Source organism: Molossus molossus, unplaced genomic scaffold (assembly GCF_014108415.1).
Source record: "Molossus molossus isolate mMolMol1 unplaced genomic scaffold, mMolMol1.p scaffold_m16_p_10, whole genome shotgun sequence".
NCBI classification, from domain to species: domain Eukaryota; kingdom Metazoa; phylum Chordata; class Mammalia; order Chiroptera; family Molossidae; genus Molossus; species Molossus molossus.
The window spans coordinates 88,492,438-88,506,147 of NW_023425345.1; the positions used below are offsets into that span (position 1 = coordinate 88,492,438).

General features: G+C 34.4%; 1 protein-coding gene across 4 annotated transcripts in view; it reads right to left on the reverse strand.

Annotated features, from left to right (window-relative positions):
• EEA1 (early endosome antigen 1) overlaps positions 1-13,710 on the reverse strand; it is a 135,095-nt gene that overhangs the window by 64,347 nt on the left and 57,038 nt on the right. For 2 of the 4 annotated variants that reach the window (XM_036252239.1, XM_036252237.1), the window contains 3 exons: positions 13,525-13,680; positions 9,677-9,691; positions 5,813-5,929 (listed from right to left, as the gene is read on the reverse strand). In XM_036252239.1, coding sequence (XP_036108132.1) covers positions 5,813-5,929; positions 9,677-9,691; positions 13,525-13,680 — 288 coding nt within the window. The remainder of the gene's footprint in view (positions 1-5,812; positions 5,930-9,676; positions 9,692-13,524; positions 13,681-13,710) is intronic. The other 2 variants (XM_036252240.1, XM_036252238.1) reach the window with 1 other exon arrangement.

The window sequence follows — 13,710 nt, forward strand, 5'->3', positions numbered from 1 at the left end:
AAATACTCATATCAATCCTAAGAGGCAAATGGATATAACAGTACTTCTTAGCAGAAGAGGAAAGACTTTGAGAGGTTGAGTGTCACAGCCAGTCAGTGGCAAAGCTGAGATTTAAATGCCTTTGACCACTGTACTATACTGTTGATATCAATATACCACTTTGCAACACAGTGGTAAAACAAGCAATATAACTACTTGCCACATCTGGCTCTTGCCTGGCCTGTAAGCACCTTAATACTGGGACTGTTGGAAAGAGGAGAACAATGAAGGATGGAAAAGGGGTGAGAGATGAGAATCAAAAAATAATTCAGTCTCTTACAGTGACCTATATTATATTGGTAGCTTTAAATAAGCATATAATTTTGCTCAAAATTTATATGGAAATAATTAAAATCAAGCTGCAGAATTTTGCTTAAATGTCAGAATATGATCCTTATTAAAAACTAAGCCCTGGCCGGTTTGGCTCAGCAGTTTGAGCGTCGGCCTGCGGTCCAGAGAGACCCAGGTTCAGTTACCGCTAAGGGCACGTACCGCGGTTGCAGTTTGTCCCCGGCCCTGATTGGGTCATGCGGGTGGCAGCCACTCGATGTGTCCCTTTCACATCGATGTTTCTCTCTCCCTCCCTCTCTCTCCCTCTCTCCCCATCCGACTCTATCTGAACAAAAAACAAAAAAATGTCCTTGGGAGAGGATAAAAAAAAAAACCCTAAAAAAGTTTCTTCAATATTGCCCTTTTGTTTTTAAATGTTCAAAGCCAGTAAGTACAAAACACTGGTCTAATGCTGAAAATCTTGACATTAACACAAAAGCAATTATTTTTCTGTTCATTATATATTATAGTGCTACCTATCTACCTTGATGGTGCCTGTGATCCACAAAAGCTTCCCAAGGCATTTTACGTAATAACCTTCAAGAGACCATCTATAGAGATTTCGAAACTCAAAACACTTAGATATCACCACTGTCAACAATTATGGTTTGCCAAGGACATGGAGTAAGGAGAAGTCGGGGAGGCAGATAGCAAGGACTATAAGTAAAGGTAAATGCACCTCTGCACTTGCTCTACTGGTGAGCAAATGGAAAATACTTTGAGGAAAAAAAATTTTGAAGAGCCCTGGCCGGTTTGGCTCAGCGGTTAGAGCATCCGCCTGCGGTCCGGAGAGATCCGGGTTTGGTTCCCGCTAAGGGCATGTACCTCGGTTGCGGTTTGTCCCCGGCCCTGGTTGGTCGTGCGGGTGGCAGTCACTCGATGTGTCCCTTTCACATCGATGTTTCCCTCTCTCTCTCTTCCTCTCTCTCCCTCCCACTCTGTCTGTACGAAAAATGGAAAAATGTCCTCGAATGAGGATAAAAAAAAAAAAAAAAAAAATTTTGAAGATTTACACAAGGATTAAGATTAGAAGAAGATCCTATTCCCTAATAAAAAGTATTCTAATTTTACTACACTAAACCATCTTGATTCCATGTATTATGTATAAAATAGCCATGGTACTACCTTTAACAACGTGTGCGTGCGTGTGTGTGCACGTGCGTGTGTGTGTAAAAAAAAAATACACACACACACACACACACAATCTACACTCCATTATTTAACCATACACTTCAGGCCATCAACGTCAAACACATCCTTTATTAATAGTTAAATATTTCAAAAATACATAATGAATTACACTGAGCATAAACATCTAATGCATGTACACATCCTGGTCCATTTCTAAGAGGTAGACCGCCAACCCTGGTGAACTGGCATAATCACTTTGGAAAATAGTTTGGGGTCACCTAGTAAATTTGAACATGTGTGTAGTCTACCAAAAAAAAAAAAAACTCACCTGGGAATATATAGCAGAGAAATTCTTGCAAAAATGCATGATATTTATATGTGAATATCCATATTTGCAACATTTGTAATAACAAGGGAAATAAGACTGTGTGAAAAATGGGAAGTACATATGGAGCACTTCTGCTGTGTTCCAAAGAATAACATAATTATCACATGGAAAAGCATTTTTTATGTTTAAATTATAAACTGAACTAGTTGCTTTTTTTCTTTCTTCCCCCATGAAACACCATTTTTACTGGAGTGAATGAAAAGGCAAACCATAATTATTCAGACGGGGAGAAAGAGAACCTGTCACTTCAAAGAATAGAACTGATAGAATTTGCTGCCAATGATAAAATTAAAACTTTTGAATGAAGCTCAGAATTTTGAAAAACTTGTATCCACTACTATGAGCTTGACACTTCCTCATACTTAATGGTGATATTGACAAATGTGGTTGTTTTTGTATTGCACAATGAAATGTGTCAGTATTTGAGAGGTTTGTATAAGTCAGTGAACCAATATTTTCCTCATTTGTAACATAATATTCCAAAATCAGGCACAGGAAAGATGGACTCAAAAGGCAAGACAGAGGAATGAATTTTAATGTTACAAAGTACAAAAACTGCATTGATATGGTTTCAGATTCTACACTGTAACTAGCTTTTGAAAAACTATACCTTATATAGTTTCAGTATAGTATCAAATTAAAATAGCTACAATTATCTAAAAGGGCTATTAAGATATTTCTACCTTTTTCCAACTACATATCTGTGTGAGACTGAATATTCTTCACACACTTCAACCATATTATAACAGATTAAATGTTAAAGCCGACTAGAATCCATCTGTTCTGTAGTAAGCTAAACATTTAAGAGGTTTGCAAAAATATAAACCACCACCACTATTCCTTCTTTTGGAAAATAGTCATTTTTCATAAGAAATTATATTTATGTTCATATTTTAAAATAAATTAATAAATATATATTTTAAATTTTATATTTTAATTTCTAATATTACAAGAATCCATAGATAAAACCCAGAAAAATAAAAGCTCTTTGAGATTCATAACAACTTTGAGAATGTAAAGCAGTCCTTATGTTATCATCATAATTAGCTAGTTTATTAGTATTAGTAATAGGAAGAAAGCAAAGGGGAGGCCAGACATTATAAGCATGGTTATCTGGGCAGTTTCACACTCCCTAGGAAACCATGGGTCCATTCCCGGTAGATCACTGGGAAAAGGGATCCAACAAGGGGAAGATAAGTGCATGCACAGTGAAGTCAGAGTGATGTAGAGAAGGTGTTTTGCCTGTCGGTCTAGGCTGGGGAACAATGGTTTGGCTGGAGGTGGACCCCATCAGAAGCACATGAAATTTGAAAGGGTAGTTGGTTAGTTTGAAGAAGCTCCTAGTTAAAATCCCCAGACAAAGAGTCCCCACATGCTCCTGCTCTTGTGCTTGTTCACTCTTGCTTGCCCTTGTTCTCCCTTGCTCCACGACCCACACTCCCCCGTGTGCTGGCTTGTTCTCTCTCCGTAGCTCCTACTCCTGGAGACCCTATATAAATGAGTGATGTCCACAGTATCCTGTGCTCAACAGCCCTGCTTGGGTCCTGTGGACTCAGGCCTATGGCTTCCTTAATGGAGTGTATCCTCATTTTTCCCTTCCACTATGTACTTTTCTTTCTTGATTTTTCCCGTGTTATATTTCACCAAAATATTAGGTCCAAGTCAATAGTAAAGCCAACAAATTCACCATACTTTCAAATATAAGTGCTTAATAACTCAGTATTCCCCCACCACCAAAAAAAGTAAAGAAATGGGAAAAAAGGGTACTAATACTATTAACTGCCCTGCCCCAAACTAAATGTTATCTGTTGTTCGTCTATAAAGAAACAAGGCAGAAAATATTAACATTACAAAATACAAAATAAAGAACAAAATTGGAGATCTTACTCTTCCTGATTTCAAACCATATTAAAAGCTGCAGTAGTCATAACAAACCTTGGTAACACTGGATTTGGCATTGATTTCTTGGATATGAAACCAAAAGCACAGGCAACAAAAGTAAAACTAGATAAATTATATCAAATCAAAAGCTTCTTTGCATCAGAGGTGTGATATTGTGATTTATAATAAAAATATATATATACATTTGGTTTTCATCCCCACTTCTGGAACAGACCCCTAAAACCCTTGGAATCCTCTGTGATAAGAACAATAAAGATGTATTTTTTTGTTCACAACAAGCCCCTTTCAACCACCTATGAGTTTATGTTAATGAGGTGATTTTTTGAAAAAGCCCCTAAGGATGCTGGGGGGCGGGGGGCTGGTTTCCAGGGGAAACAACCACAATTAAAGGGTTAAAACTTCCAGCCCCACCCCCCAACTCCAGTTTGGGGAGAGGGGCTAGAGGCTGAATTAATCACCAAAAGCCAAAGTTTTCATCAATCATGCCTATGTAATGAAGCCTTCATAAAAAGCCAGAAGGACAGGGTTTGCAGAGATTCTGGGTTGGTGAACATGTGGCGAGAACATGGAGAGACCATGGAAGCTCTGTGTCCTTTCCCACATAACCTGCCCATTGCATCCCTTCCATCTGGCTGTTCTTAGGTTATAGTCTTCTATGATAAACCAGAAATGTGGTAAGTAAAATGTTTTCCTGACTTCTGTGAGTCACTCTAGCAAATTAGTTGAACCCCAGGAGGGGACTGACGAAACCCTCCATTTATAGCCAGTTGATCAAAATTATAGGTAACATGTTAGACTTCCAACTGACATCTGAAGGGGACGTCACAGTCTTGAGGGACTCAACCCTTCATGTGTGGGATCTGATGCTATCTCCACATCAGAAGTTTCAGAATTGAGGTAAATTGTAGGACACCCAGCTTATGTTGCAGAACTGCTGATATATGGAACACCCACCCATCTGATGTCAGAGTATTTATTAAGAGATACAGGAGGAGCATTTTTCTTTAACAAAATGATACAACAGAGTGAAAGGCAACTTAAGAAATGAGAGAAAATATTTGCAAATCATATATCTGGTAAGGGGTTAATATTCAAAACATATAAAGAATTCCCACAACTCAACAACAACAACAACAAAAACCCACAAAAAAAACTGATTGACGTTATATGGATAAAAAGCACATGAAAAGATGTTCAACATCCTAACCATTAGGGAAATGCAAATCACCTATGATGAAATACCACCTTACACTCTTAGGATGGTGATTATAAACATACACACACATGGAGAGAGAGAGAGAGAAAGAGAGAGAGAGAGAGAGAGAGAGAGAGAGAGAGAGAGAAAGAGAGAGAGAGGTTGGCAAAAATATGGGATCCTTGTGCACTACTTAAGAGAACTGTTATGTACTGTTATCGTGATTTCCTCAAAATACTGAAAACAGAATTACCATATGATCCAGCAATTCTGCTTCTGTGTATGTACCCCCAAAATTAAAAGCAGGATCTTAAAGAGATATTTGTATACCCATGTTCATAGCAGTACTATTTACAATATCAAAAGACTGAAGCAATCCAAGTACCCATCAACAAATGAAAAGACAACATGATATATACCTATAATAAAATATTATTCAGTATTTTGAAAAAGAAGAAAATTTTGACACATTTTACAACATAGATGAACCTTGAAGACATTATGCTATTGTGAAATAAGGCAGGCACAAAAGGACAAATACTGTATGGTTTCACTTTTCAGTTACTTAAAATAGTAAATTCATAAATGTAGAAAGAATGGTGATGCAGGGAGTGGCAGTGAATGGGGAGTTGTTTAATTAGTATAGAGTTTCAGCTTTGAAAGATGATGAATTCTGGAGATTGGCTGCATAACAATAAATGCACTTAACACTAAAAGAAATACACAATGTCACATTGTACTGTACCCATATATAATAACATACACAAGATTAAATTTTAAGATAAATAAAATCAATTCATCACTATATATAGTTTTAAAATTCTCACCTGATTTTTTTGTGTTAATTCATTAACAGAACTTTTAAGTTTTTGTAGTTCTTGCACATACACAGCAACTTCCTGGGGGCCTTTGGCAAGTTCACTCTTTAGTTGGCTTATTGTGGCCTAAAAAATAGAACAAACTAAAATGAAAAAGGAAATAGAAGCATCCAAAGGTTTTAAGATTACATTGATTTTTGTCGTTGTTATTTTAAAATTGAAATAATACTTAAAAGTTTCAACTTGGTTTTTTATCCTACCACCCGACTGCCAGCCCACATGTAATTTGCCTAAAAATAACTTCTATAATTTATACAAAACACACAACTTTATTTATTTAATAATATGGGAAATGAAAAGTGGACAACCTACTTTATGCATCTGAAGTAAGCATCAAACTACAAACTTTAATTTACTGACTTTGACAATGTATATTAATCCTCCTGAATTTAAAGAACATAGGAAGTTATGCCTACATTTCTCCCAATTTCTATAACATGGCCTTTTCTTTTTATTTTAAAAACATATTAAATTCAAAAATACAACACAGAATCACCTTGAAAAGTGGTGAATCATCCTTTTTACTGTAATGGAAAGTATTTGTCCAAAAAAGTTATCAAATGGAAGTTATATATAGTTTCATTAAGCTGGATCACTCTATGATCAGGTACAATAGCTGAACATGAATTTGCTTTAATACATTTTAACATTTTTTTTCATGAAAATTTATTTCTATTTTTATTTCTATGTTTAAAATAATGGTTTGATTATTTCAAAATAATATGAACATCCTATACATGAAAGTTTTAACCATTAAAGCTTTCTCTTTACATTCCTAAAATTATAATTACTTTCACTGTCTATATCCTTTATTTATATAAACTTTATAATATAAATAAGACAAACAAAAATTTTTTCTTATCAGCAGTTACCTACATAGTAGATTATAAATAAGTACTTTCATCTTTAAAGAAGAAAAATAAGAAGGCTACTAATTTATTGTGACAAAAATGCCAAGAGATTGTTTACTACCCCTCTTTTGGAAACCTTTCTAGAATGTGGGTCTCATTGGTGGTATATCTTCATCCATTTACAGTGGCTTTGATTTTAAGTTTTGGAAACCATCTAGTTAGTAAAAGAGGTAAGTGACTGAACTCTATGATCAAACACAGGCTTCTTTTATTTTAATTTACTTTAATAACCATAATTTAATAAAACTAGTCTTTTGAGTGTTTTCCAAACTGGCTTAAAATCAATTCAAAGAGGTTTCAAAAATGTTGTTTAGAAATTGCAGAATGTCTGAGATATGTTAATGGTTGACCTTTGATGGAAGATATTCATGTAAATGAACCATTCTGATCCACTGAAAGGCAATTTGTTGCATTACTTTATAGTTACGCCTTACATAGGGCATTTCAATATAAAATATAACAACTAGTTATGTATATATTTCAAAGAAGAAAATGTTTAACTATTTATGTATTTGTAACTGTTCAAGTTAAAAGCAGATATCCTAATACATTCTGTCTTAAACAGATCATGCAGCCTTGACATGGATATATGTATTGGTACTTCATTTCAAATTGCTATTTCTAACAATTTGGAATCTCAGGATCATTTTCTGTTAGTTACATTAAGAATATTAATAGAAATATTGGGAACTACTTGGCTACCTTAAATTACAAAGTTGTTTTTTGTTGTTTTTTTTAATCCTCACTTTAGGATATATTTTTATTGATTTTTAGAGAAAGAAAGAGAGAAACATCAATCAGTTGCTTCCCATACGTCCCCCAACTTGGGATCAAACCTGCAGCCTAGGTATGTGTCCTGACTGGGAATCAAACCCTAAACCTTTTGGTGTACAGGGTGACGCTCCATCCAACTGAGCAACCTGGCAAGGGCTTAATTACTATGTTTTAATCATATAGCACAAATGCCAACTTATCACAAAAGAAAACAAATTATTGGTTTTTAATCTCTACTTGTAAATACCTTATCAAAGGATTTAGCAGAGTGGCACATAATAATAGGAATAAATAATGATATATATTAAAATGAAAATTATGAGTACATTTAATTAAAACACCATGATCCCATATTAAAGTTTATAGGATATTGTAAGCCAGGTGTAATATCTCTCTAGTATCTATCTTGCTGATAAATTCCAAAATGTAGATGAAACTAAATAAGAAAATGTAAAAAAATATATATCCAAAAATATCCTGTTTTATTTTAGTTTTCAGACATGTTCTTTTCTTTTTTTAAAATTTATTTTTCTTTATTGGTTTTAGAGAGAGAGGAAGGGAGAAGGAGAAATATTGATGAGAGAGAACATCGACTGGCTGCCTCCCACATGCCCCCCACTAGGGATCAGGTCCACAACCTGGGCATGTGCCCTGACCAGGAATCGAACCAGCGACCTCTTGGTGCACAGGTCAATGCTCAACCACTGAGCCATACCAGCCGGACATAGACATGTTCTTATAAATGATTTTATAATGTTAACACCTAAAGAACTGAACATTAGGTACATCACTTACCCTTTGTACACTAAAATGTATCTTTTTTAAAACTAGAATATTAAAACATTTTTAAAAAGCAAGCATTTAAATTTTTAATGTACTCAAGAAGGAAGAAAAGAAAGATGTGGGAAGAATATACACCAAAAGGTGAACTTTAATTGTGGGGAAGGGGGAGAAAGCAGTGAATTCCAGGAAGTTTCACTTTCTCTTTTTATAAATTTTTTTACAATAGTCAAGTATAATTGTCTATATTTGGGAAAAAGTAAAGATCAAAGGAAGACAAATTTCAAAATAAATAAAGCTCCTGTTCAGGTATCACTATGATAAAATGCAAACAAAGAAGGCTCTCTGCTCTAGCCACACTACCTTTCCTTGGGTGAGGACACGTTTATTGATTTTAGGGAGAAAGGAAAGGAGGGGGGAGAGAGGGAGGGGGCAAGAGAGAATCATGGATCAGTTGTCCCTGTACATGCCCCAACCAGGGATTGAACTGCAACAGGGGGTCAAACCCGAAACCTTTTTGGTGTACAAGATGATGCTCCAACCAACTAAACCACCCAGCCAGGGCCCTTTCTTCCCGACTTTATAGGCCAGGCTCACCTGTGCCTTGAAGGCTTTAGTACTTGCACTGCCTCTTCCTGCTCCCATTTCTTCACCTTGATTCCTGCTTAGTTCATTTTTCTCACACATCTGCTCCCTGAGAAGACCTTTCTGACCATTCCATCTAAAACTGTCCCACATTGTCAGCTCCACTACTGCACATCCTTCTTTATTTGTCTTTATAGCACTTAGCATTAACTGACTTTCTATCACGATCTTTTTACAATCTAATTGTTCAGCTTCCACAAAGGAATACAAGCTTTATGAGAGCAGGCACTCTGTTTTATCCACTGCTATATGCCCCGCTCCTAACTGCTCACACTGAGGCAGTCAAAAAAATATTCACTAAAAGAATGAGTGATTCTATCTCCAAGAAGTTAGTAGATATTTGTTCCCATGGAAACAGTATATAAGATTCTATAAATAGTTTGGGTTCCTTACAGTCGTGTTATTGAATTTAACATTGAACTTTTCCCAAAAAATATTTTAAATTACAAAATAATTAGGAAAAAATATTTCAAGCAAACATCCTGCTAGTAGTTTAGAATTATAATCATTGTCCTAATATTATACTACTCTTACCTGGTAAATAATCACTCAACGATGGCTAAACATTTGCATGATTAATAAAAACAAAAATGAGCATATCTTTGAAGTTGACTTTGGCTTAAAACACAAAATTGCCATATGATGATAAAAGTACTATATTAAAAGTATTACTAATATTAAAAGCCTTCCAAAAACACATTACCTCAAGTTTAAGCATCTCCATTAGAAAGCAGAAAAAATAATAATAAAATGATGGATGAAAGGTGGAAAACAAGACTGACAAAAGTACACAGTGAACACATAGTAAGAATGTCAAAACATACTGCTAAATCTGATCTCTTAAATTAGCATACTTCAAAAAAATTTTAAGTACTCTCTTTAATAACTATGCTGAATATAATTACACTTATTCCATGTCTTTATCAATAATTTAGCTTTTAAACCTAAAATTCAAATGAGTTTATTTGGAATACAAATAAAATTCTTAAAAAATAATTTCCATTAAAGACCACACTAAATGTAAGTTGATTACAAGTTCAATATTTTCAATAATGTAGATTTTTAGAAATAATATTGTAAAGCTTTAAATCCTCAATTTCTGATCTATAAAATAGCTAATTAGTATTTATAAAGTACTTTCAAAATGTTTAAAATGAGTTATTTAAGCATCTAAGTAATGAAACATAAAGTAATGAAACATAAAGACATATTTAACAATGCACACCAACTAATATATCTTCAGCTTCAACTAGGAATACCAAATAAACCATTGCATTTTTCAGCTTCTTTATTTCCTTTTAATGTACTTTGTTTCTCATGCTAATTTTAGGTTCAGTAAAATATTTAATATATAAAATAAAGTATTTTTATTAAGTTCTTTAAGTGCTATAATTTACCAACACACTTAACTGAGAATAAACAGAATTGAATGTTAATAAATTAATAAAATACATGCCATCTATTTAAAGAGCAAGCAGAAGCTAAAAACAAATGCAGTAATAAACAAATAAATGAGATGGAGTATTTAGACAGATTTTTTTTTCATATCAAAATGGTATGAGACACAACTCAAAAGTAATTGTAAGCTATACTCAATATAAATATTATAACATACAACATGGCAAAATACAGAAAGTCATAACAATAAGTATTAGGTCAATATTAACAGCACAAATTTACTTTTAAGGTAAATCATTAGACCATCTAAAATGATGACATGATATAGAAAGAACACAGGCTTTGCATAAGACCTGAGCTCTAATACTAACTTCTTAATATTAGGTGCATGGCCTTGAACAGGGCATATATCTTCACTGAGCCTCAGATTCCTAACATATAAAACAAACTTAAAATAGTACTTAACTCACAGTGTTAAAAGAAACAGATAGGACTACATATTTAAAATGCCTAGCATAGTACCCCAAACTAGTGGTGCTCAAGTAAGAGTTTGTTTCAAGTAATAATAGTACTCTCTTTTTTTTTATCCTCACCCAAGGACATTTTTCCATTTTTTGTTCAGATAGAGTGGGAGGGAGAGAGAGAAAAACATCGACGTGAAAGGGATACATCGAATGGCTGCCACCCACACAACCCAACCAGGGCCAGGGACAAACTGCAACCGAAGTACGTGTCCTCAGCGGGAACCGAACCCGGGTCTCTCTGGACCGCAGGCTGACGCTCTAACTGCTGAGCCAAACTGGCCAGAGAAATAGTATTCTCTTATGCTACCATTTCCTAAAGTTGTTCAAAATATTTCAAAAACAATCTGAGGCCTCAATAACTATACATCTGTTAATTAACTAAGAAGGGAGTAAATATTATCCATATTTTAGTAATAATATAATAAAATATTAAAACACCAATTATTCAGCAAGAATAAATCCTTTTATTGTAAAAGTTTACTTCAAAACATGTTTCTTATGAAAATTTGAAAGAACCTCTTCTCATTACATATAAACATATATTTAATCTACATGAATAAAAATATGCATTTTTAAAAATCTTCCACATTAAACTATAGTAATTCTTTAAAAAAATTACTCAAAAATATTTCCCACATATATTTTTCCCAAAATGCAAGTATATATAAATTTCTTCTCTTTGTTCAAATTCTACATATATAACAACTATGAAGCCAAGATTCTCAGCTGAAAAGGTCAGGGAGGATTGCACTTTAAAATAGACATATTCTGCCCAGTCATTGTGGCTCAGTATTTGAATGACGTCCCATGGACTGAGAGGTTCCGGTTGGATTCCCAGTCAGGGCACATGCCTGGGTTGCGGGATTGATCCCCAGTAGGGACATGCAGGAGGCAGCCAATCGATGTTTTTCTCTCACATTGATACTGCCATTACTGTGATTCAATTTTAGTCACACTATTACATTTGTTTTGAAATTTTAAATAACATTAAGGATATTTTTAATTAAAATAGAATATAACTTTTTTTTTTTTTACCCTCACCTGCCGATATTTTTTCCATTAATTTTTTTCAGATAGAGTGGGAGGGAAGAATGGGGAGAGAGAGAGAAAGAGAAAGAGAGAGAAACATTGATGTGAGTGAGACACATCAATTGGCTGCCTCCTGCATGACCCTGACTGGGGCCGGGGATTAAACCTGCAACTGAGGTATCTGCCCTTGACCAGGAATTGAACGCATGACTCCTCTGTCCATGGACCAACACTCTAACCACTGAGCCAAACCGCAGCCAGGGCTAATTTTTTTATCTCAGAAATACTAGTAGGCAGGCAGATTTAATCAAAAGGAATTCTTATTGAAGCACTGAAGTAAATGATTGGATTAACGCGGGTTCAAGTATTTCTACTTTAGCATTATCTAAGTCAGATTTTTCTCATGAGATGTCTTCAATTCAGCTTCACCTTGATTACACATTAGGAGCTTTTACCCACTTTTGATAATTAATAAACTCCCTGAAATTGATGGAAAAATTGTGGGATTATGTGTTATTGGCTACAAAGATCATTTTTGGGAAATTTGGCCCTGAAATTCATAAACTTTAAAATCTGAAGTGTTAGCATCATAAAGCCTCATGTGCCTATGCATGTTGTACCCATAAACTTTTCCCATTCCCCCACTCATAATACATAAAAGTAAAAGACTACATAGATTACCCATATTATACTCCATAGTTCAGTAATATATGAGTATGAGGAGAGAGGCTTTTAGATCACCAGCTTTAAAACTCTAAGACAGAGATACAAATTGAAAGGTCATTATAACTTTACTTTTTAAACTGAAACTATAAAAAAAAAGTGGTCAACATCAAAAATGAGAGCTTAAGAACTACAAATAATAGTAGTCATAATAATATCTCCTATAATACAGTAAAAAGGATAAAGGCTAGCATTTTTATGCAAATATATATATTACATATCCTAGAGCTTGAAAGATGCTGACATAACTATGTAAGGGGTTTAGAGGTCAAGGTCATGTCCTGTGAGAAATGATAGAAGAAACTGAGGATTTTTATCCTAGAAGAGAAAAAACTCAAAAGTAAATATGAACAGCTTTAAAATATCTCATGAGGAAAAGAGAAAGGATTTACTCTGTGTAATTCCTGAGGAGAATTGGAACCAGTGCAAGTAAATTATAGGGAAATGTCGACTCAATGGAAGAGCTGACTTATGAAGAAATATGAACCCTACACCATCTAACAAGAGTTGTAGATCAGTTCTCAGAGATGCTTCCTTTATGCCTACCTAAATGAAATAAACTCAATTGCCACTTACTGACTAGCCAGGAGCACATTTAACTTTAAATATCATCTCTACACAATATACATCATTTATTAAATAGCACAATATACTTTTATACAAACATTCTTCTCTAAGTGTCTAGCTACATAAAGCAAAGACAAGATAGTAATTCTCAGATCTTATTTACTATATATAAATATTACTCAGGGCAAATGAAAGAAAGACAAATACTATTTTGATAGCTCACTCCAAAAAATCTCATATTCTGGCTTCTCTCAACAGTATAAATAAGTTAATGTCTATCATCACATTTAAGTTCACTGAACTTCATTACCTCTGAGTTAGCATAATCTGCTTGTAACTTTTTGCACTCATCTTTGAGTTTTTCAGATTCTCTCTCACGTTCCAAGGTCATATTATCCATTAGTGTTTGAACTTGGACCAGTTCTTTCTTTAGCACAGCAACATCTTCTATACCGGGTCTCTGAAGCTGTAAAGCAACAACACATGTTAAATAAAA